Genomic DNA, 21,575 nt, shown 5'->3' with positions numbered 1-21,575 from the left:
CCTTGTAATTTTGTAATTTCTGACCTAAAAAACAAATTTTAAGGTGCAGGATCTATTCAAAAAGTTATGCACGTAGAAAATCAAACAGATTTGGCGTATTTGAAAGGTTACTTCAACGCCATATTGGCTTCTATCCATCTTATGACTGGTTCGCACAGATGAGCATTGAACTAAAGTTCGCAGGAAATTAGAGATATAAAGATAGAGTACGGGTGAATATGTTTTCATGTAAATGAATGGAATATGCACAGAAGTCTGTAAGAATATGGGAATAGAAAGAGAACGCTGCATAGAGACCTCTTTTGCCCTTCTCTAATCAGGCATGTACGCTGAAACCACTCGTTAATCGGTGTTACACTTGCATATTTATTGTACGAATGTGCACGATTAAATAAAGACACAGGGAGTCTGTAGCAGTCTTCTTTTTCTATTCCTATATCACTTTTTCAGCCCACTCACACACTTTATCTTTATATCTTCATGGTTATAACTGGTCGGCAAGTAAACTATCACCCATATCTAATCCGATATCAAATTAATAAGTAATAATTTGAATCACGATTTATAATCCCGCCACAAAATGGTTGTCATCCACGTGCATTTATTTACAGCCAGCAACAACATTCACTAGACAAATCGTGGCTAGAAGTCAATATGACGTCCAAGTAACCTGTCAAATACGCTCAAGATGCTTGACTTCATATACTTACGGCTCTCAAATCAATGGATTCCGTACCTTGAAATTTGTTTTTGTAGACCGAAACACGTAAAAAAACTGTCATATTTATCTTCTATAAACATATTTCAATCATTGTAAAGCATTTCCATGTCAGCATTGATTTCACGTTTCTTTTAAATAAGGACATTAAAAGAGTATGTGTTCTGAAAATAAGAGGAAAAGGTCCATTACAGATTTCCAGTATACAATTTAACAAACCGGTTTAGTGATCTGTATAAACTAACCTTACATAATAGTATTAAAGTATTATTACTGGATTAAGAATCAAAGTCTTATAACGTTGTATGTGGAAGGTTCTTAATTTTCAGTAATCAAAATTTAATAAATGACCACCGTATGTAATAAAATGAAGTGATTAAGTATTTATAATTGTTCAATAAGTTTAGTAAAATTTTCTAACATGAATTTATAGCATTAAATAATGTAAAATATCAGTTGCTATGCTTTTTCGATGCAGTTCATTCTCATGAACATTCAATGGCACAATGCAACAAAAGAAGTAGAATTTGAAATACGGGCCATAAAAGTGGCAACGTTGCACAGGGTGATGTCGGTGATGATATGATGAACAGAACATGAGCCTGTGTAAACTTTAAGGATCGCGAAAGGGTGAGATAGATAGATAGATAGAGAGAGAGAGAGAGAGAGAGAGAGAGAGAGACAGAGACAGAGACAGAGTTCTCGGAACTTCAGACTTGTGTACAGTTCGTAGGCTGCGTCATTTCAATGTTATGTACTGCGAAAAGTGATACTCCGTCATTCACGAATCATAACGGCATTGCAGTCACTATCGAGTTTAGAATTCTTCCCCTTTCCTCTTTCTTGCCAAATGCGGATGGTATGTTCCATAAATGTATAACACGATCGTATATTCAACGCATATATATTTAAATATGCGCACTCCATATGTTGCACAATTTCATTACATGTAATTGCAAGTTAACTTTACTTATTTTTATTAATAAAATGAAACTGATGCTATGAAAGATACTTATAGTAGAAAAAATAATTACATGCCAACAATATTTTAATAAAAGTTTATTTACAATTAATATTTTATATAACAATTGCAATTTTTTTAATAGGTTTGAAGACATTTTTAACAATAATTCAAATAAAATGATTGGTACAATCACACACTGGAACTTGGACAATGATTCAAACTTAAAAACTTCAGAGAATGCGCACTTTCCATCACTAGTTGATACAACACATGATATAAGTCATGATGAAGTAGATAATACTGATTACCATTTTGAAGCAGCAAGACTTCAGAGCTTTGAAAATTGGCCTATAACATACATTGAACCTGAAAAGCTTGCAGCTGCAGGATTCTATTATACGGGTGAAAGTGACAGAGTGAAATGTTTTGAATGTGGAGTTGAGATATGTAAATGGGTAGAAGGTGATATACCCATGGTCGACCATCAGAGATGGTCTGCAAGGTGTAGATTTATTCGTAAACTGAACTGTGGTAATGTACCCATTGGAGTAGATCCTGGTACGGTGATACGTCCAAGACCAAAAAGTAGGGATGTATGTGGTCCTTATGGTTTAGAATATCGACCTACATCTGGTCCCGATGACCATAATTTTTCAATGGAATTACAACTAGCAAGCACAGCTAAACTTGGCTGTTTAGGTCTGGGAAGGACTAAGGAACCAGTACATCCAGAATATGCTAGTTATGATGCTAGGTTACATACATTTGTAACATGGCCTAAATCTATGCCACAAACAAAAGAACAATTAGCCGATGCAGGCTTTTTTTATACTGGGAAAGGTGACCAAACCTTGTGTTACCACTGTGGAGGTGGTTTGAAAGATTGGGAACCAGAAGATGATCCTTGGGAGCAACACGCTAAGTGGTTTTCTAAATGCTGTTATTTATTAATCGTGCAAGGGCAAGATTATGTAAATAAAATAACAGGCCAGCATATATCTCCACCTTCTAAAGAAGTAAGTACACAAATCTATATCCTTAATTGCATATTTTATGCCATGTGCATAATAAGTAATTAATAACTGCATTACATACTTATGGATATTGTATTTATTTCAGGAAACAATGCAGATGAATCTACCCAGTTTTATTAAGAAAGTACAACCTACGAGAGTAGAAGTAGAAAGGAAAAAAGATATAGAAAGCAATCCAGGATCAAGTTCTCAAAATAATGATATTTGGGGTATTGGAAGCAATACAGAACCCATAAAAAGAAGTTTGGAATACGAGCCAGCAGAAAATCCATCAAATACAAAAACTCGAAATACCAAACCTACTGATGATGCAAGAATGTGCAAAATCTGTTATAACGAAGAATTAGGAGTGGTATTTTTACCATGTGGACATATAATTGCTTGTGTAAAATGTGCTCCTGGCATGATGATTTGTGCAGTATGCAGAGAACCTGTTACAATAACTGTACGAGCCTTCATCCCATAGTATTCAATTGAATGTATAGGGTGTATAAAAAGTAAGTATAAAAACCATCATAGCATGATTCTACATCTCTGTATCAATGAAAATTTGTAAAAAGAAGTTCGTACAAAAATGACTATGACCTTGAATTTTAAGGTCAGACATTTTTTTATTACCTTATATTCTACTCATCATGAAGATAAAAAACTTTAACCCTTTGCGGACTACCGCCGCTTATATGCGTTCTGCGTAAACCATCAATTTGGTCGAGTAATACATATATGCGTTTGGCGAAAACAGCTGATAGAGCCGAAAGACTCATATATGCGTATTTATAAAAGACTCATATGTGTGTCATTTTATCTATTCCGTGGAAATTCTGTGCATGTACATATGGTTAGAATTTGACATCTTGGAGTGTTATGAACGAAAATCGTGTCTAAGCAGAAATGTGCGCTGGCAATTTTAAATGACTATCGCGACAGCAGCTCGGCCCTGTCCGCAAAGGGTTAAGGAACCATGGATCGCAACTCAACCGTTCTTTTGGGAGAAAATGTTAAAGTTCCATTAATTTTTGAACTTACTTTATTTATAATGTGCTTACATTCTGCGATCAGATGCAGGTAAAGTAGCATCTATCGTTGCGCATAAATAACCCATATTCACGATTATATATCCTATATTTGTTCTTCCTTCCTTCCTTCCTTTCTTTCTTTCTTCTTTCTTCTTTTTTATATTTAAACCGCCCCAAACTCACTTCTATACTTCGATCAAGTTTCTCATTGAGATTACGTATTGACTTTGTATGATAAAAACCACATTGAATCGGATTTTTAAATTGTTCAGCGGAGGTAATTTGTTCACTGGAACTATAAACATTTTCGCTTCCTATCGTTTCAACTATTGCATGTAGATTTCTGTGAATATAGATTCTGGCATTTTGATCATTGAGTATGATATTACGTGAGAAACAGCTTTTATTTGTAAATAACATATGTTTCAAAAGCATAGATCACGTTACGACTTATGTAGCATCCAACGGGAAAAATTTCGTCGAGTGGCATAATTATGTGGAGTTCTTGAATGCAGTGAATTTTATAAGGTTTAAGCCCTTCTTATTATATTCATTGCAATATCATATGATTGAGTCCTTCTCGACGAGCTATTTTGTGTAAATTTATTAGTGGATGAACACGAGCAAAAGCATTTTATGTCTCCAAATTTTGGTGCAGCTAAACTTAGCAAGAAATGATCCTATGAGGGATTTAGTTGCACTAACATAACGACATCATTTAGTTTTATTTTAAAACTATTAGATTGTCCGAAAAGTTTCTTCCGTTTTATGAGGAAATAATAAACGCACAACGTTTTTTGTTTTATATTATTTTATCGAATTACGTACGATCCATTTTATTCTTTTGAGATAAACACCGCTACATTTCACAGATTTGGTTTCATGTTTGTATGAAGGTGCACTGTTGTAAAATACGTTTGCGAAAGAAAGACACTTTATCATCATGAGAGGAATCTAAACAATAAAACAATTTTTTATAAAATAAATTTTTGTAAATTTTATGTACATAATTTAAGCATATTGAGATATAGATAATAAATTAAAGAATAATAAAACATATTTATTATAATCAAATAGTGTAATAATTCTTATTTAAAAATATATATATTGAAAATTATGATAAAACTGTAGAAAATTTACTTCTTCACCGATTTCGACGATTTCTCGATATGTTATAGAAATCAACATTTTCAGCAACTTTTCCTGAACATGTAACTATTAGTCAATCATTGTTAACGAAATATTCGTAAAAAAACTATATGCAGATATCATTACAGTGAATTGTGTCTAGAATTGTACGTCCGTAACAGCATACGCATTAGTATTGGTTACCTATTTTGTGTATATATAGTAATATATGAATAATGGGTTGGGCGTGCTTAAAGCCTCATGCACAACTGCATATGCAAGGCTGTAAGAAATGTTTGTTATAATTCAATTAAAGCAGAATATCAATGTACATATTGAGTTTGAATTTGGGTTAACTTTTTCAATCCGGTCCGCGCGAGGCAGCTGACAATGCTTGCGTAAATAATGAGAAATTAATTATAAAAATAATAAGGGACGAATAATTTATATTATCAGATTATTTTAAGAAATACAGATAGGAAACAATTGTTATTGTTCACACAAGCGTTCACGTTTAGGAGATTCGTGTCCTGCGCATCGTGACGCATGACCTGCTATGAATATTTCAGACAGAGATAGAAACACTCTACTTATGCTGCGTGTCGCAGAACGAGAACTTTGTTGTCTTCCATATTCATTTTTCACGATTCAATTTTCGGATGGTTTTTCCTAACGAGTATCGAGACTTGTTTATAAGTCCGTGGATTTCTTGTATTATAATAGTTATAACCAAAATAGTTGCATATATATAATTTATTTAAATTTTTATTTATTGTAAATATAAACTTTTATTTGTATAAATTGGTAAATTTTATAGTTTGCATTATGAGTGTATATTAATAAAAGTCTGAAAAAAATACATACACCCTAATAAAGACGGCCCTGAAATATCGCGCACGCGTAGAAATGTAACCTTTTAATTATATTTCCCTACTTCGTTATTAGTCTACATAATATGACGTGATATGTAGATGATTATTATATCAAATCAGTATGTCTCAGTATAAATACAATATCAGTATAATAATGAGGCTTCCAACGTAAAATACATACAATAATCATTTATTCCACGTTGTAAATCGAATATACGACTCTGTTAAAATTGGTTAATTTTTCTATTTGTACATTCAAATAAAGGTAAATGAATTTCTAAAATGAATGTTGAAGAAAGTAGACTAAGAACTTTTACGGATTGGCCAGTAAATGCCACAGTTGATGCTGCTCGAATAGCAAAAGCCGGATTTTACTACACTGGACATGCCTTAGAAGTACAATGCTTTTTATGTGGAGTAAAAATTTCTGATTGGAATTATGGTGATCAAGCTATAGTGCGCCATCGATTAGCCGAACCCAATTGTCCTTTTGTTCAAAATCCTTCTAGTACCTGTAATGTCCCTCTGATACCAATACCCATTAATAATCTTGGATTAGCATCATCATCAACAGAAACATCACAGGATAATAACATAGTTGAATATCAATCTATAAACCCTTATCAGAATAAAGAACCTCAAAAAGAATGTAGGGTTATGTCACAAAGATTACAATCCTTTACTAATTGGCCAATTTCTTCTATTGTATCGCCTGAAAAACTTGCTAAAGCTGGATTTTATTATCTTCAACATGATGATGAAGTAATAATACATTTAAAAAATATAAATTTTACATGATACATATTTATATAATATTTATATAATATACAAACTTTTATAGGTACAATGTACATATTGTGGAGGTATCCTAAGAAAGTGGAAACTTGGTGATGATCCAGAGAGAAAACATAGAGAATATTTCCCTAATTGTAACTTCTATGCTCATCAAGATAAAGATGGTATTTGTATGCTAAAAAAGCTTTTTCTTTTTCTGTACAGAAATTATTTTATTTCAATTTTTCTTTCATTAGATAATTTGTATTTAACTAATGTAAAATTAATGCCTGGTGCAACATCAAATCTCTCAGACTTAGGAATACAAATACACACAACTCCTAAAAAACCAGATTGTGCAACATACGAAGGAAGATTACGAACCTTTAATGGCTGGCCAGAAAATATTAAGCAAACTCCTGAAATATTAGCTAGTGCTGGATTTTATTATGATGGTATAAATTATACAGAACAAAGATATTATAATATTAAATAATACTAGACTAATAGTATGAAAATATTATAATAGGGTTTGGTGACCATGTTAGATGTTTTCACTGTGATGGTGGTTTACGAAATTGGGAAGCAACAGATGATGCATGGACTGAACATGCAAGATGGTTTCCTAAATGCGAATTTGTGAATCTTGTAAGAGGGCAAGAATTTATCAAACAGTGCATTAACAACAGACCACCTTTGGATCAATCAGTAAATATTATTCAACTATATTTATATCATATGTTTTGTAAAAATTTGAAGTTACTTTATATCTGTATAGATTTTTGAAGGTGTAACAGAAGATGAAAGCACAGATATAGCTGATACACCACCTACTACTGTACCTTCATTAGAAATTACTGAAGCAACATTAAAAAAGTTACTAGAGAGTCCACCAGCAATGGTAATAGTTCATATATTTATTTGATTATTTCTAAAATACATTTAATATAATCATGGACATTATCTTCTCCCAGGAAGCTTTAGAAATTGGATTGCATGTGGGCAGAGTAAAGAGGGCATTAAAAAAACGAATGGAGGAAATAGGAACACCATATACAAATTCTGATCAACTTATAGAAGATGTTCTTTGTGATCAAATTATGGAAGAATTAACAAGGTTAGTAACAAATAAAATTATTTGCTATATATCTGAGCCATCTCTTCTAGAATTAATTATTATGTTAAATCATAATGCTAAGGGAGCAAACCAGTAGTGGTATAGAACAGTGTAATACCGTTAAAAAAGATGAATATAGAGTATGTTCAATTGAAGATGAGAATTCTATAATACCCAATGACAAAAGCAATACTGACAAAAAGGCTAACTTTAAGGAATCTAGTAAGTAATAAAAATAAAAGATTGATCATAAAATCATTGACCTGAATTAAATTTGTATATAATAAGTCTTAGTATATACTTAATTTAATGAAAAATACTGCCCACTTTTCTAGCAGCTTTGGAAGAAGAAAACAGAAAATTAAAAGAAGCTCGTTTATGTAAAATTTGCATGGATCGAGAAATAGCTATTGTATTTTTACCTTGTGGACACTTAGCAACTTGTGTTTACTGTGCACCATCTCTTACATATTGTCTAATGTGTCGACAAGAAATTAAAGCAACTGTCCGTACATTTCTATCATAAAACAGATAGTAAAATATTAATTGATGAATATATCGTTAAATTTATTTATGCAAATTTAATAATTTAAAACGTAAAGATATACATGTATAAAAATATATTTTTTGTATATTTCGTGAAAATAATGTATGTATATCATTGTATTTATAATTTAGTCACTAAAATAAGAGTATATATCAAAAAATAGTAAAAGAAACAAATTATGTACTAATACAGTATTTCTCAAATAGAAAATTGTGTTATTACGTCTAATGGTTTCAATAATTAATAAACATATAATATTAAATATTACAATGATAATACAGATAATGTTTACGTAAATAAATAAAATTTTATATCTTCATATGTAGTTGATATTAATTACAATTATGTACTTTGAACGAAATGAATTTAATATTGTCTGTAGTATATTGGGTTGTGTTGCATTATGTTACCAGGTTGAATCGCATCGGAAAGTATTAAGATTTGGTTTACGAGGTTTGGATTAGTAGAAATACAGCAAATGTCAATAGTTACAAATTTTTTATTATTATCAGCGTTACTACAATGGTATGACAAAATTAATACAGTATAAAACATATAAAAGTAATTTCATTTATACATTGAATATAGATCTATTATGTGCGCCCCCCACCAGTGTTACAAATAAAATACCTCGTTTTTAAAAAATAACATTAATCAGTACATTTTCAATGTAATTTAAAACTGAGATAAGCTATCTTAGATTATTTAGTAACATAAATAGTCCTTGTTATTGATACATCACTAGTTGTTACTGTAAAACTGATGTTCTTAACTGTGTATTTCCGGATGCCAAGTACGTATATAAAACAATATCTTTAACATATTTCGTTATAATAATTCTATAACAGATAATATTATATTTCTGAAAACATTAAATTTGTATTACATATATAAATGGTAAAAGTACCAGAGAAATACCACAGAAATGCTGAAATGTAAATGAAAAAAAGTTTAAATCTGACGATATTTAAAAAAATAGATATATATACATATGTATTGATTTTATCAAATTGTCATTTTAAGAAATATTTCCAAGAAATTTACGCATTGGATTAATATGCAACTAAAATCATACATACAAAGAAAACGTAGTAGATTGATCGGTGTTTTTTCTACGACCTTCATTATTATTATTACACTTTAGTTAAATCAAGTTGAGTGGGAACTACAGGGCTTAGGGAAAAACTTCATTGTTGTTTCCTAAGAACATTCGATATTAAAACATTTGATCATATATTTATATGTATCGTTTGAAACCTCTTCATTATGTTTTTTAGATATATGTATATTCTTTTACTTAAAAGATTATATTAGTATGTTTACTAATATATATTTATTTCAATGATAAAAGTATGAAAGATATAATAAATAAAAAATTACACTAAAAATATAATATGTATATACATATATTGTCGTGTGCTGCCGTGTTTTCTTACATTATATTGCAAAATTGGATCAGGGTGGAGAATATTGAGATTCGATTTACGATATATCTGATTCCTTATCGACAGATAGCTTTAGAGTACAATTCCATTCTTTGAATACAAAACTCGGCTTGTGTTTATCAATAGATAGAGAAATTGACTAATTGTTCTCAGAAGAATTCTTGCTTGATTGTATAGAATTGATTATATCGCTTGACTTTCGGTATTAGACCTAATTAATAGTTGGAATACTAAGATTAGATTGTTTATCGGAAATATAGTCAATTCATTCGTACAAACAACGAAATTAAAAAAAAATAAAAATAAATGCAAATGTGAAATTATATATAGTAAGATATTCGAGGTTTCATTGGATGCAACGTAGTGATAGTAGATGATGGTTGGAAGAATTACGTAAAATGTGCAATGTGATGTTAAAAATGAAAACTATCGCATGGAAAAATTGAATACCGTCATATAGAAAATAAGATATTGAAAGATGTCCGGAGTAGAAAACTACAGGCTTTATAAAGGGTATACATGATTAAGTACCCTTTAATTCTTTGATATGCGATATAGACCCAAATTATTTTCTTGGGTGTTATTGTTTTCCAGATCTTATATCAGGTCGCATTTTCAGGTCCGCTTTTTCATATCCGTTCTATTGATTGTGATTATTACGGTCATAAAATACGCTAGTCATAGAATTATTTTAGGGTCATAAAAACTGACTCATTGTCTCAACTGGAAGGAAAACAGAATGATACATTTCTTAAGTATATATCTGATCAAACAAATGAAATAAGATTGTATTACATTTAGAAGTTATGATAGTTTTGAAATTATATCCTAATTATGCTCGAAACAATTTGCATTTTCGTATTATTAAAAAATTTTGAATTGCTTAAAAATTAATTCAAACATTTATCATCTGTTATTATCAGTAGTGACATTTCTTTAGTTGGCCCACAATGAAGATCCGCTACATCGTAATCCTAAATAACAATCTCGATGGCTTGCACATAAACGATAGCGCCGGAATCCTACGTTATACAGAAATATTTACGAAAAAAAAAAAAAGATAAAATACAGAGTCCAAAAGTTAGGTGTATGAGAAATAATATCTTCTCTAAGGAATTACATTTTTTCGCAAATAAAAGAAACGCGATACATCTCTGGAGCTTCGAACGCATAGAATTTAAAAAAAAAATTTCACCCTTGTGTGAAATATTTCATTAATCGTACTTCGTATTTCTACGCTGCGCGAAGTAGGTTTCCGCGAAAACGCTGCACGAATGACACATATATGTATGTACTCTTTCTAATTCCTCTGGATAGAAGCATTATATTTTCAGGTGGAAGATAATGTTTATGAATGAATAAAGCGTAATTATTTTTAACTTTACCTAAACTTAAAATTGAGTAAGTTGAAAAAAGAACTGAATTGAAGTTAGATAGATACGTTAGGTATGTTACCAAATACGACTATAATCATGTATATAAATTTCTGCTAGGAAATTAATAATAATAGAAAGATGAGATTCGATGCTCCATTTAAATTTTGCGCTAAATGACTAATGGCAAATGTGTTGTCCGCTTTAGGCATAGGTAGATTCTTTGCGTGGTGCTGCACGCGCATGCGCAATATCGATAATTAGTTGCTTGAGTGGGATCATGGGATGTGGCAGGGTAGGATAGGTAGGAGGTAGAAACAGGAGTTTTGCCACGTTCAGTGTCAAGCACGCCAAAGGTATGAGTGAATGGACGAGTTTTGTATAATAACGTTGATAATAGTGTTTTTCGAACATTTGGCAACTTGTCGAAGTCAGGACGTCTGATATTGGTATGTTATATATGTAAAGCATTTTTGTTTTACCAATCGTACAGATATAACATTTTTCGAGAAAAAATTAACTGAAAACGTTTCTTTATTTGTTAGTGAAAATATGAAACATGTTAGTGAAATAATTTCATGGACTCAAATTGTTAATAATTTACACAAGTTTATGAAATTTACATAAATTATACAGAAATTGCATCTTTCGATTAAACATTTCAAATATTAAAATGTGCTCTAAATAGCATAAATATATAGTAATTTGTACAATCACTCTAGTTTTGAAAAAACAATTTTTAACTTTTGCTGTAAGAAGATAATGAGTTATGTTTGGTTGAGGCTATCTTTCTTGCATACCAACTTCCGTTGTGTTCTTCCACTTCTCCCTTTTCTACTCTTGATTACGCTGTTGCCAAATGTCATAAAATGAAACAGATGTGAAAGTTCAGTGTAACTTTAAGATTTAATTCCGCGATGTATATATTGTATATTTCTCTCTTTCTTGTTTACGTATTGTTAAAATATTTTCCTTACTTTAGAGACGGAATATAAAAGTTAATTAATCGATTAATTACCTTTTTCTGATTTTAATTATATCAAGTTTTATTAATCTTTCATGAGAGAGATATGAACATTAAAAAATATATACTGTTTGAAAAAGTTTGTTTTAAAGTTAGATACGTTGTTAATAACTGTATCATTTTTTATTATGTGTATATGTATTTTATATCGTATAAACGTGTTTCAGTCATTGTAAAATTTTTCGACATCGGCATCGGTACTACGTTTCTTTTAAACGGGAACATTAGAAAAGTATGCGTTTTGAAAAAAAGAGAAAAAAGTCCATTACAGATTTCTAGTATACAATTTAATAAACCGGTTTAGTGATCTGTATAAACTACAATTTTTCCTAATAGTATCACAACATTATTATTAGATTAAAAGTCAAAATCTTATAACGTCATTTGTGGAAGGTTCTTAATTTTCTTTAACTAAGATTTAATAAATGATCTTCGTACGTATTAAAGTATATTATATATATATATATATATATAGTATTTATTACATATTTTCAGTTTTATATAAAAACTTTAAAATGGAAAGTAGCATGAAGTGTTTAGGTGTTTTTAGTTGACCAATAAATTTAGTAAGATTTTGTAACATTAAATTATAGTATTAAATAATGGAAAATGTTAGTTGCTACGCCCTTGTCGATGCATTTCATTCTCATGAGCATACAGTGGTGTAATGCAACAAGAGAAGTTGAAATACGGGCCATACAAGCGGCAACGTTGCACAGGGCGGTGAACAGAGCATGAGCCTGTGTATACTCTAAGAATCGAGAAGGAGAGAGAGAGAGAGTTCTCGGAAGTTTTCGTTTGTGTGCGATACGTAGGCTGCGTCATTTCAACGTTATGTACTGAGAAAAGTCCATGATACTCCGTCATTCACGAATCATAACGGCATTGTAATCATCTAACAAGTTTAGAGTTCTTTCCCCTTCCCTCTTTCTTATCAAATGCGGGTGGTATGTCCCATAAATGTATTATACGATCGTACATACAACGCAGTATATATTTAAATATGCATATTCCATATGTTGCACAATTTTATTATATATAATTGCAAGTTAACTTTACTTATTTTTATTAATAATGCTATGAAAGATATTTAGAGTAGAAAAAATAATTGCAGGTCAATAATATTTTAATAAAAGTTTATTTACAATTAATATTTTATATAACAAATGCAATTTTTTTAATAGGTTTGAAGACATTTTTAACAATAATTCAAATAAAATGATTAGTATAATCAAACACAGAGACTTAGGAAATGATACAAACTTAAAATCTTCAGGAAATGTACATTTAACACCATCAGTTTCTGTAACACCTGATATATGTCATGATGAAACAGATAATATTGATTACCATTTTGAAGCAGCAAGACTTCAGAGTTTTGAAAATTGGCCTGTAACATACATTGAACCTGAAAAGCTTGCAGCTGCAGGATTTTATTATACGGGTGAAAGTGACAAAGTAAAATGTTTTGAATGTGAAGTTGAGATATGTAAATGGGTAGAAGGTGATATACCCATGGTCGATCATCAGAGATGGTCTGCAAGGTGTAGATTTATTCGTAAACTGAACTGTGGTAATATACCCATTGGAGTAGATCCTGGTACGGTGATACCACCAAGACCAAGAAGTAGAGATGTATGTAGTCCTTACGGTTTAGAATATCGACCTACATCTGGTCCCGATGACCATAATTTTTCAATGGAATTACAACTAGCAAGCACAGCTAAACTTGGCTGTTTAGGTCTGGGAAGAACTAAGGGACCAGTACATCCAGAATATGCTAGTTATGATGCTAGGTTACATACATTTGTAACATGGCCTAAATCTATGCCACAAACAAAAGAACAATTAGCCGATGCAGGCTTTTTTTATACTGGGAAAGGTGACCAAACCTTGTGTTACCACTGTGGAGGTGGTTTGAAAGATTGGGAACCAGAAGATGATCCTTGGGAGCAACACGCTAAGTGGTTTTCTAAATGCTGTTATTTATTAATCGTGCAAGGGCAAGATTATGTAAATAAAATAACAGGCCAGCATATATCTCCACCTTCTAAAGAAGTAAGTACACAAATCTATATCCTTAATTGCATATTTTATGCCATGTGCATAATAAGTAATTAATAACTGCATTACATACTTATGGATATTGTATTTATTTCAGGAAACAATGCAGATGAATCTACCCAGTTTTATTAAGAAAGTACAACCTACGAGTGTAGAAGTAGAAAGGAAAGAAGAGACAGAAAGCAATCCAGGATCAAGTTCTCAAAATAATGATATTTGGGGTATTGGAAGCAATACAGAACCCATAAAAAGAAGTTTAAAATCCGAGCCAGCAGAAAATCCATCAAATATAAAAACACAAAATACCAAACCTACTGATGATGCAAGGATGTGCAAAATCTGTTATAACGGAGAATTAGGAGTGGTATTTTTACCATGTGGACATATGGTTGCTTGTGTAAAATGTGCTCCTGGCATGACAACTTGTGCAGTATGTAGAGAACCTGTTACGATGACTGTACGAGCTTTCATCCCATAGTATTCCATACATATTCATAGTATTACTACAATTATAGATAAAAATACATTGCATACATGGATGATATATTTATGGTGATTCTGTCCCTTGAATTTTACTTTTAAGTGTTTTTTCGAACCACCAGAAACAGCATTAAAAATAAGCATAATACAACTAAGAATAAATCGAGTTGCAGGTGTGCTGGTTGAAAATCGACTGGGACTCGGATTCGAACTTATGGATCTCTCGGTTACGAATCCAAGCCCCAGCTAACCGAGCCAGCACAGCTCTATAGTATTTGTATACATCCTGATAATGAATAATTTCGCCTTCCCGAAATGCTTCGATACAACTCGAAAAAGCGAAAGAAATCAAATTGTAACGAAAAACGCGCTAGTTTCGAGAGCAATAAAGCGAAAGAAGCCAAGTCGTCGCCATGAGTGTACGTTAGACTTTCTCAATTCTTCACATCAATGTATAAAGAAATTCATTTTTTAACATGTATCACGATTAAAAAATATTTATCACTTATCATAGCAACTGTAAGTATTTGGTATAGGGGATTAAAGGATTAGAAAATAATAAAATAGAATACGAAATGCATTACAATCTTGCATTTTTATTAAATTTCTCTAGTTAAATATTGATTTTTTGAAGACAGTTAAAAGTAAAGTGCAAAGTGTGGAATTATTACAAATATATTTCCTGTATGTAACAGATCTTTATCTACAATTGTTCCATTCATTTCCATTGCAGTTTCTACTTCATGCGTTAAGTAAAGTAAATAATTTATGTGAACCTAAAATAATACAGTAAAAATTAGCGTATGTAAAAAACAATTTCGGTATTTAAAAATACAATTACGAATGAAAAGTACAAACACGTTTATTAACATTTCCAAATTTTTAAATTATTATTATTCATATATTGTTATTTATTCAAGCAAATTTATTCCATGTGAAGTTGAATATTGGGTAAAATTGCTAAATTTTATGTAATATTCTAAGATATTCTAAAATTTTGTATATTCAAAATTATTTACATGCCAATATTATTAATTTTCTATTTATTGCGCCTTTTTTTATACATATGTTAAATGGATTGTCGTATCTTTTTTGTTTGTTTCTTTAATACGTTGTTACATATACATTTACATGTTCTGTAAAAATCATCAAAATCCTAAAAGCGTTTTTGTAATATGTCGAAAATAGGATACAAATTTCATTAAAGTATGTATGTATATTAGAAATATAACTTTTTCAATGACCATGTATAATAAAAAAGTACAATATCTTTATTATTACCCTTTAAATGACCTTTAAAAGTATACATATTGTAGTCTTAGCATTAGTTGAAAAATAATTTCTGTTAAATTCTGATTTAAAGCATCTAATATTGTATATGTAGTCTTTTTGTTATATATACTCTGATACGTTCATTTTTATCTAACGTTCTCATGTACATATGTATATATTATGATATTTTTTATTTTTCAATTTAAAGTATAAATATATGATAAATCATACAAAGATTTTAACGTGTAAAAAAGCTAACAATATAGGATGGAACATACAGCTATAATTTGAATGAAAAATAAAATAACTATATTACTCTTAGGATGATCTATCTCTATTTATTTATGGAAGATACATAAAATGTTTTCTTTCTTCATAGTTTTAATTATTTAGATGTCGCTGTGATTGTTAAAATGGCGACTGTTCGATACGATAGTATGACATAAATGAAATGATAGAATGTGATGGATGCTAATATCTTAAATCGATACAGATTTAAATATTTGTGTTCTTTGTAACTCATTACAATGAATTAATATCAGCAATGGGAGATCTGTTTGATATTGCAAATTTAATTACAACTGTCGGTGTTGATAGAATAAAAATTAAGCCGGAACCCGGACTGCCAGAAAAATCTTCAAATGAAATTTTAACAGAGTTGTTTAGCACATTTGATGCTGAAGAAGAAATAGTGTCATCAGAAAATACTGATCAGCAAGTTCCAAATGCAAGTGTTAAAATTGAGAAACCTATTAAATCTCAGGTCAAGAAAAAAAAAACTAAGAGGAAACATAAGCACAAAGACAAAAAACATAAAAAAAAGTCAAAGCGAAATTCTTCTGAGAGTAACAGTGATCTTGAAAGTAATATCAAAACATTATTAATAACTAGAGAAATAGGTAAGTGTATATATTATTTACGATTAAACATTATTTGTTTTTATAACAAATAGATATTAAAAAGAAAAGAAAGCATAGAAAGAAAACAAAACGGAGACATGAAGATGATTCAAGTAAGTCGTCAGATTCAGATGAACCCAAAAGTAAAATATCAAAACTTGATACATGCAACAATATGAAAAAGAAAGGTTATAATAAAGATAATGGACTAGGAAAAGAAGATGTAGATGGATCACAAAGTTTTGAGAAATTAATAATTAAAAAAAATCCAAAATTAGAAAATATGTTTACAAAGGAACCTGATAGTCCTCAATTGCCACCTATTTCAAAAAAAATTGAAGATGATCCTGAAGAGCAATTAATATCTAAAGTTCTTGGTTTGTACCATTTATGTTAAAAATGATTTTAAAATATATTGTTGATTGATATACATTTTTTTCATTAAGTCTTAGTTTAAATAAAAAATCATTATCCATATTGATATATATTGCTACTGTAATATCTTTTTCTATACACAGAAAAACCAAAGCAAGGACATCAAGGGAAAATATTGATAAAAGATCTTAAAAATAGTATAGTTTATAATGATACAGTTAGAGAAATAGAAAATAAAGAAAAGGAAAAGGCAGCTCGAATGGAAGATGGTGAATTATCTGATAGTAGTACAGATAATAGAACTCCAACATTAAGTCCTAGTCCAATTCGTTGTACTTCATTTAGATCATCAACTTTGAGTCCAACTTTAGAAAAGGTAGAAAACAGAGCCCCATTGAGTCCTGTAAAAGGAGAAGTAACAGCAAGAAATGATTTAAGATTAATTTTGAGGGAGAAAGAAAAGAAAAGATTAGGAGATGTGGACAAAAGATCAGAAGGAATAGAAAAATCAAAATTGTATATGGATAATGAATACAAAGAAAAAGCATATAATTATAACAGCAAAATTACAATAAACAAAGATAGCAAGCACACCCATAATTGCCATTCTCAAGAGAGAAGAAGATCTGAATCTCGTACACGTGTGAGTTTACGTAGAAGTAAAAGTAGAGAAAGGGATAAACGAAGAGATAAAAGTAGAGATAGATACAACAAAAGTCGAAGTAGTGATCAACGAGAATCTTTGAAATGTAGACAGCGACGAAGACATAGAAGCCGCAGTGATGATAGAAGCAGAGATAAATATGTACGAGGACGAAGTAGAAGTAGAGAACGAAAGTTAGTATTATTTTTTATAACTATATGTATATGTCAATATATACAGATTTACAGTTACATGTATAATTCATTAATTTCCATATCTTGTAAGGGAACGGATAGAAATTGATAAAAAGAAATTGTTAGAAATAGCAAGAAGAAATGCAATAAACATGATTAAACAAGGTACATTACCATTGGTACAACAAGATAAAGCTATTGCTGCAATACAAGCTGGAGGGAAAACTGTGGATGAACTCACAGGTATATACCTTGATAAAAATAATTATTTTATAATAATCTTTAGTAATTTTATCTTCTAATAATTTTCTTTTATAATGAGGATAGTTGGTCGTGTGGTAGTTCAATAATGAGATTACTCGATGTTGGAACCGTCAAATATATTTTAAAGTAATTAATACAGACTCAACCGTAGATTGTTCGATACAGGTGGTTAAGAGAATGTATGCTAAGACGCTCGGTACTAATTGATTCGCTAAAGACTGTGTGTTGATCGCTAATAAAATCGCTCGAGACTGAAACTGAAAAACTGGTCATCTTACGATCGTGTTTGTTTATTTATACTGGTCGAGGGTGTACCGGTAAATTTCAATTCGCCTTTGTTAGACGGTTACACGTAGCGGCGACATTGTTTTGCCCGGAGTTGGTTTATTATTACATTATGTATATCCTAACGATATTGGTACTCCGAGGCAAAACAACAGTGTGGCTCCAATTGTTCCCTAGCTGATGTCCCGCTACAATAATAATTATTTTTTTATTTCAGACTTCTGCAAGTCATTATCAAAATCTGAGGCATTAGGAGAACTTTCAAGTATCTCTTCAGAAGAAGATGGAAGTGAATCTGAAAAAGGTTTTCATCATCCTTTTTTACTAAAGGGTCGACCTAGTTCTATTATCATGAATATTAAGGTAAGTTTAATATATATATATTTTTAAATACATATTGCGTCTGTATATATATTATGTATATGTATTATGTTAATAAATTATTTATAATTATTACGTTTTAGGATGCAAAGCAATTACCAACCAAAACATTCCAAGAAAAAACAATAGAATCATCAAATCAATTACGTTTACAATTTCCTGTATCAAGTGGACAACATCATAGAAAAAGTGGTAATGTTTTTGTTATTATAATCAAAATGATTTTATCATTCAAAACTTCTTGTTTATTGCAGAAAATGAATGGATACCAGTTGCCCCAAAGAAGCCAGAAACGAAAAAACAATTTATACCAGCTACTGTCCCAACTGAATCTTTTCCTATAACACCTTCGACTACATCCATATATCCAGTGCAGTCGGCAGTTTTTTCTCACTCGATAGCAGCAGAGGTATAGAAAATAGATAATTATTATTTAATTGTTTTACATATATACTTGCATTTATATGTACATTATATTTTCAGCCAATAGATATTGGTTCAATAGTATCTCAAAGATTAGCAGCAATGAGAAAATTAAGAGAAAATCCAAATGATGTATGTGCTCAAAATGAAATGTATAGAGCACAAAATGAGGTACTGTTGTATGTAATTACTTAACAAATATTTTAATATTTTCATATATTTGTTATTTGTATATTACATAGATGAAAACATGGGCTGAGAGTAAACAAATGCCAGGTCAATTTACTGGGAGTACAGGAGCTAAAGTACTTTCACCTGCAGAGCTTACTTCAGGTTATCAAGCCTGGGCTCGTAAGGTAACACTATTACTAGATAATTTATCTTGTTATTTGTTGTTCTATATATATATATAGAATATATATATATATATATATATATATATATATATATATATATTGCTTAAAATACTATACTATACTATACTATATATATATATACTATGGAAAACTATTTTAAGCAACTCTGGTAGGAATAATCTAATTAAATACATATTTGTAACCTAATTTATAATTTATAGTACTAATAAGATGATAAATATGAACATTAAGACATATATTGACACTGTTGTGTTATATATATGTACATAATACAATTTCATTTTTTTCTTTCCATATCTTTTTCTTTTCTTTTCTTTCTTTCTTTTTTTTAACAATGCATTACCTGATACTGATATTGCCTGTAACAAGTTTTCAGGTACAGTCTCTATCAAGATCAATGCTATATTCTGATATATAGCAGATCTGATAAGAACTGTAATGTAGGCACAGACTATTTCTTACATAGAAGTAGATTCTGTGCCTGCATGGACACAGGAGCTCCATTATTTTATAGATTTTTGTGTTGTATGATTAGACTATATAATTAATGTAATTATACTTTACATTTAGTATTTAAGAAAATAAATTGTAGGTGTACTTAAAACAAAGATAAGTGTATAGAAATATTGATTACATGAAATTCTTGTATATAATGGGCTCTTGTTAGATTATTGCTAATTATCATCAGCTTCCTATCACAGGATTTCATCTGGAGTTACTGTATCTTTTGTTTATAAAGCTGGGATATTTAGCATTAGTCTGCATCCACCTGAGGGTTTGTTACAGGCACATAGCTACGTCAGAGAAGAAACAACTTCAGCGGCGTGATGTCAAATTTTGATTTTTTTGGTAAGTATTTTCACCCCAAAAATATTAGAATAATGTTAAAAAAAAAATATTAATTGCATATAGAATAACTAAATTATTTTATTAATTTTGATTATATGTTTCTCTCATTTTTAACTTTTAATTTCATTAACATTGTGAAATTCATTATATCTTAATTTAAAAAACTATTTAGGATCAATTAGTATCAGCACAGCCTGTTTCGGGTGGGATGGGTATGGCTTTACTACAGAAGATGGGTTGGCGACCAGGGGAGGGTTTGGGAAAAAATAAAGAAGGTACTCTTGAGCCCTTGCAGCTTGAAGTAAAATTGGATAAACGAGGACTTGTTTCTGAGCAAGACATCGGACAAAAAATAGGGAAAGCAACCAAACCACTAGTACCAGCAATCAAAACTTTAGAAGGTATATTTTAGTGAAAATTTACATATTGTAGCAATTTGATATAACAAATAATTTTAAATTTATATATTGCAGGTAAACATCCAGTATCATTATTAGGCGAATATTGTTCAAAACGAAAACTTGGTGCACCAGTTTATGAATTATGTTTTGAATGTGGACCAGATCATAGAAAAAATTTCCTGTTTAAAGTATGTGTAATTTTGTGCTAATTATACTTGTGTGTCTTTTTTGTTTCTAAATTATGTATATATATTTAATACTGTATCCTAGGTAAAAGTAAATGGAATTGAATACAAACCAAGTGTTGCGAGTCCAAACAAGAAACAAGCTAAGGCAGAAGCAGCACAGATTTGTTTACAAACATTAGGATTGTTACCTGAGCCTAATTCTATGCCTATTACAAAATCTTGAAAGTAAATCAATAATTTTATTAAAGTATAAGTAACAATGTATAAAAATTGTAAATTTAAAAGTATAAGTTACTTTATTCTTTTTACTGTATATAATGTTCAACATTTCAACACATTTCATTTTTACTATTAATTATTTAAATATTTAGTACTAATTATTATTTTAAACATAATTATCCTAAGAATATGATGTAAATGAAACAAATAAAATATGTATATCATACTATAAGGATTTTTTTTATTTAC

At 30.2% G+C, this 21,575-nt stretch overlaps 4 protein-coding genes across 13 annotated transcripts; all 4 read left to right on the top strand.

The window, feature by feature from the left end:
• Window positions 1-1,422: 1,422 nt before the first annotated feature.
• On the top strand, window positions 1,423-4,110 carry LOC117211557 (death-associated inhibitor of apoptosis 2-like). 2 transcript variants are annotated; one of them, XM_033455564.1, is made up of 3 exons: window positions 1,423-1,577; window positions 1,825-2,698; window positions 2,802-4,110. In XM_033455564.1, exons 2-3 carry the CDS (start codon window positions 1,859-1,861, stop codon window positions 3,180-3,182), a joined length of 1,221 nt encoding a protein of 406 aa, XP_033311455.1. In that variant the 5' UTR covers window positions 1,423-1,577; window positions 1,825-1,858; the 3' UTR covers window positions 3,183-4,110. The 2 variants fall into 2 exon arrangements, with proteins under 2 accessions (XP_033311455.1, XP_033311454.1); XM_033455563.1 differs by having other exon boundaries at window positions 1,423-1,667.
• A 1,638-nt stretch (window positions 4,111-5,748) lies between these two features.
• LOC117211555 (putative inhibitor of apoptosis) lies at window positions 5,749-8,323 on the top strand. 4 transcript variants are annotated; one of them, XM_033455556.1, is made up of 8 exons: window positions 5,750-6,494; window positions 6,574-6,691; window positions 6,821-6,961; window positions 7,036-7,214; window positions 7,285-7,407; window positions 7,481-7,623; window positions 7,706-7,845; window positions 7,959-8,323. In XM_033455556.1, exons 1-8 carry the CDS (start codon window positions 6,015-6,017, stop codon window positions 8,147-8,149), a joined length of 1,515 nt encoding a protein of 504 aa, XP_033311447.1. In that variant the 5' UTR covers window positions 5,750-6,014; the 3' UTR covers window positions 8,150-8,323. The 4 variants fall into 4 exon arrangements, with proteins under 4 accessions (XP_033311445.1, XP_033311444.1, XP_033311447.1 ...); XM_033455555.1 differs by having other exon boundaries at window positions 6,764-6,961; XM_033455554.1 differs by having other exon boundaries at window positions 5,749-6,494; window positions 6,574-6,961; window positions 7,962-8,323.
• A 618-nt stretch (window positions 8,324-8,941) lies between these two features.
• On the top strand, window positions 8,942-15,406 carry LOC117211558 (death-associated inhibitor of apoptosis 2-like). Of its 4 annotated transcripts, none has more exons than XM_033455568.1 (3): window positions 8,942-8,963; window positions 13,289-14,070; window positions 14,174-15,406. In XM_033455568.1, exons 1-3 carry the CDS (start codon window positions 8,957-8,959, stop codon window positions 14,552-14,554), a joined length of 1,170 nt encoding a protein of 389 aa, XP_033311459.1. In that variant the 5' UTR covers window positions 8,942-8,956; the 3' UTR covers window positions 14,555-15,406. The 4 variants fall into 4 exon arrangements, with proteins under 4 accessions (XP_033311459.1, XP_033311458.1, XP_033311456.1 ...); XM_033455567.1 differs by having other exon boundaries at window positions 13,197-14,070; XM_033455565.1 differs by lacking the exon at window positions 8,942-8,963 and adding an exon at window positions 11,282-11,437 and having other exon boundaries at window positions 13,197-14,070.
• Window positions 15,407-16,225: 819 nt separating this feature from the next.
• LOC117211552 (protein SON) lies at window positions 16,226-21,482 on the top strand. 3 transcript variants are annotated; one of them, XM_033455547.1, is made up of 12 exons: window positions 16,227-16,691; window positions 16,781-17,104; window positions 17,246-17,939; window positions 18,031-18,182; window positions 18,706-18,851; window positions 18,953-19,061; window positions 19,124-19,278; window positions 19,353-19,463; window positions 19,535-19,648; window positions 20,691-20,919; window positions 20,992-21,107; window positions 21,190-21,482. In XM_033455547.1, exons 1-12 carry the CDS (start codon window positions 16,373-16,375, stop codon window positions 21,328-21,330), a joined length of 2,610 nt encoding a protein of 869 aa, XP_033311438.1. In that variant the 5' UTR covers window positions 16,227-16,372; the 3' UTR covers window positions 21,331-21,482. The 3 variants fall into 3 exon arrangements, with proteins under 3 accessions (XP_033311439.1, XP_033311438.1, XP_033311440.1); XM_033455548.1 differs by lacking the exons at window positions 20,992-21,107; window positions 21,190-21,482 and adding an exon at window positions 20,409-20,518 and having other exon boundaries at window positions 16,226-16,691; window positions 20,691-20,785; XM_033455549.1 differs by lacking the exons at window positions 20,992-21,107; window positions 21,190-21,482 and adding an exon at window positions 20,456-20,518 and having other exon boundaries at window positions 20,691-20,785.
• Window positions 21,483-21,575: the final 93 nt, after the last annotated feature.

Source organism: Bombus bifarius, unplaced genomic scaffold (assembly GCF_011952205.1).
Source record: "Bombus bifarius isolate JDL3187 unplaced genomic scaffold, Bbif_JDL3187 scf7180000008239, whole genome shotgun sequence".
NCBI lineage: Eukaryota > Metazoa > Arthropoda > Insecta > Hymenoptera > Apidae > Bombus > Bombus bifarius.
Note: the sequence above shows the minus strand (reverse complement) of the source record. Positions and strands in the feature narration are given on the sequence as shown.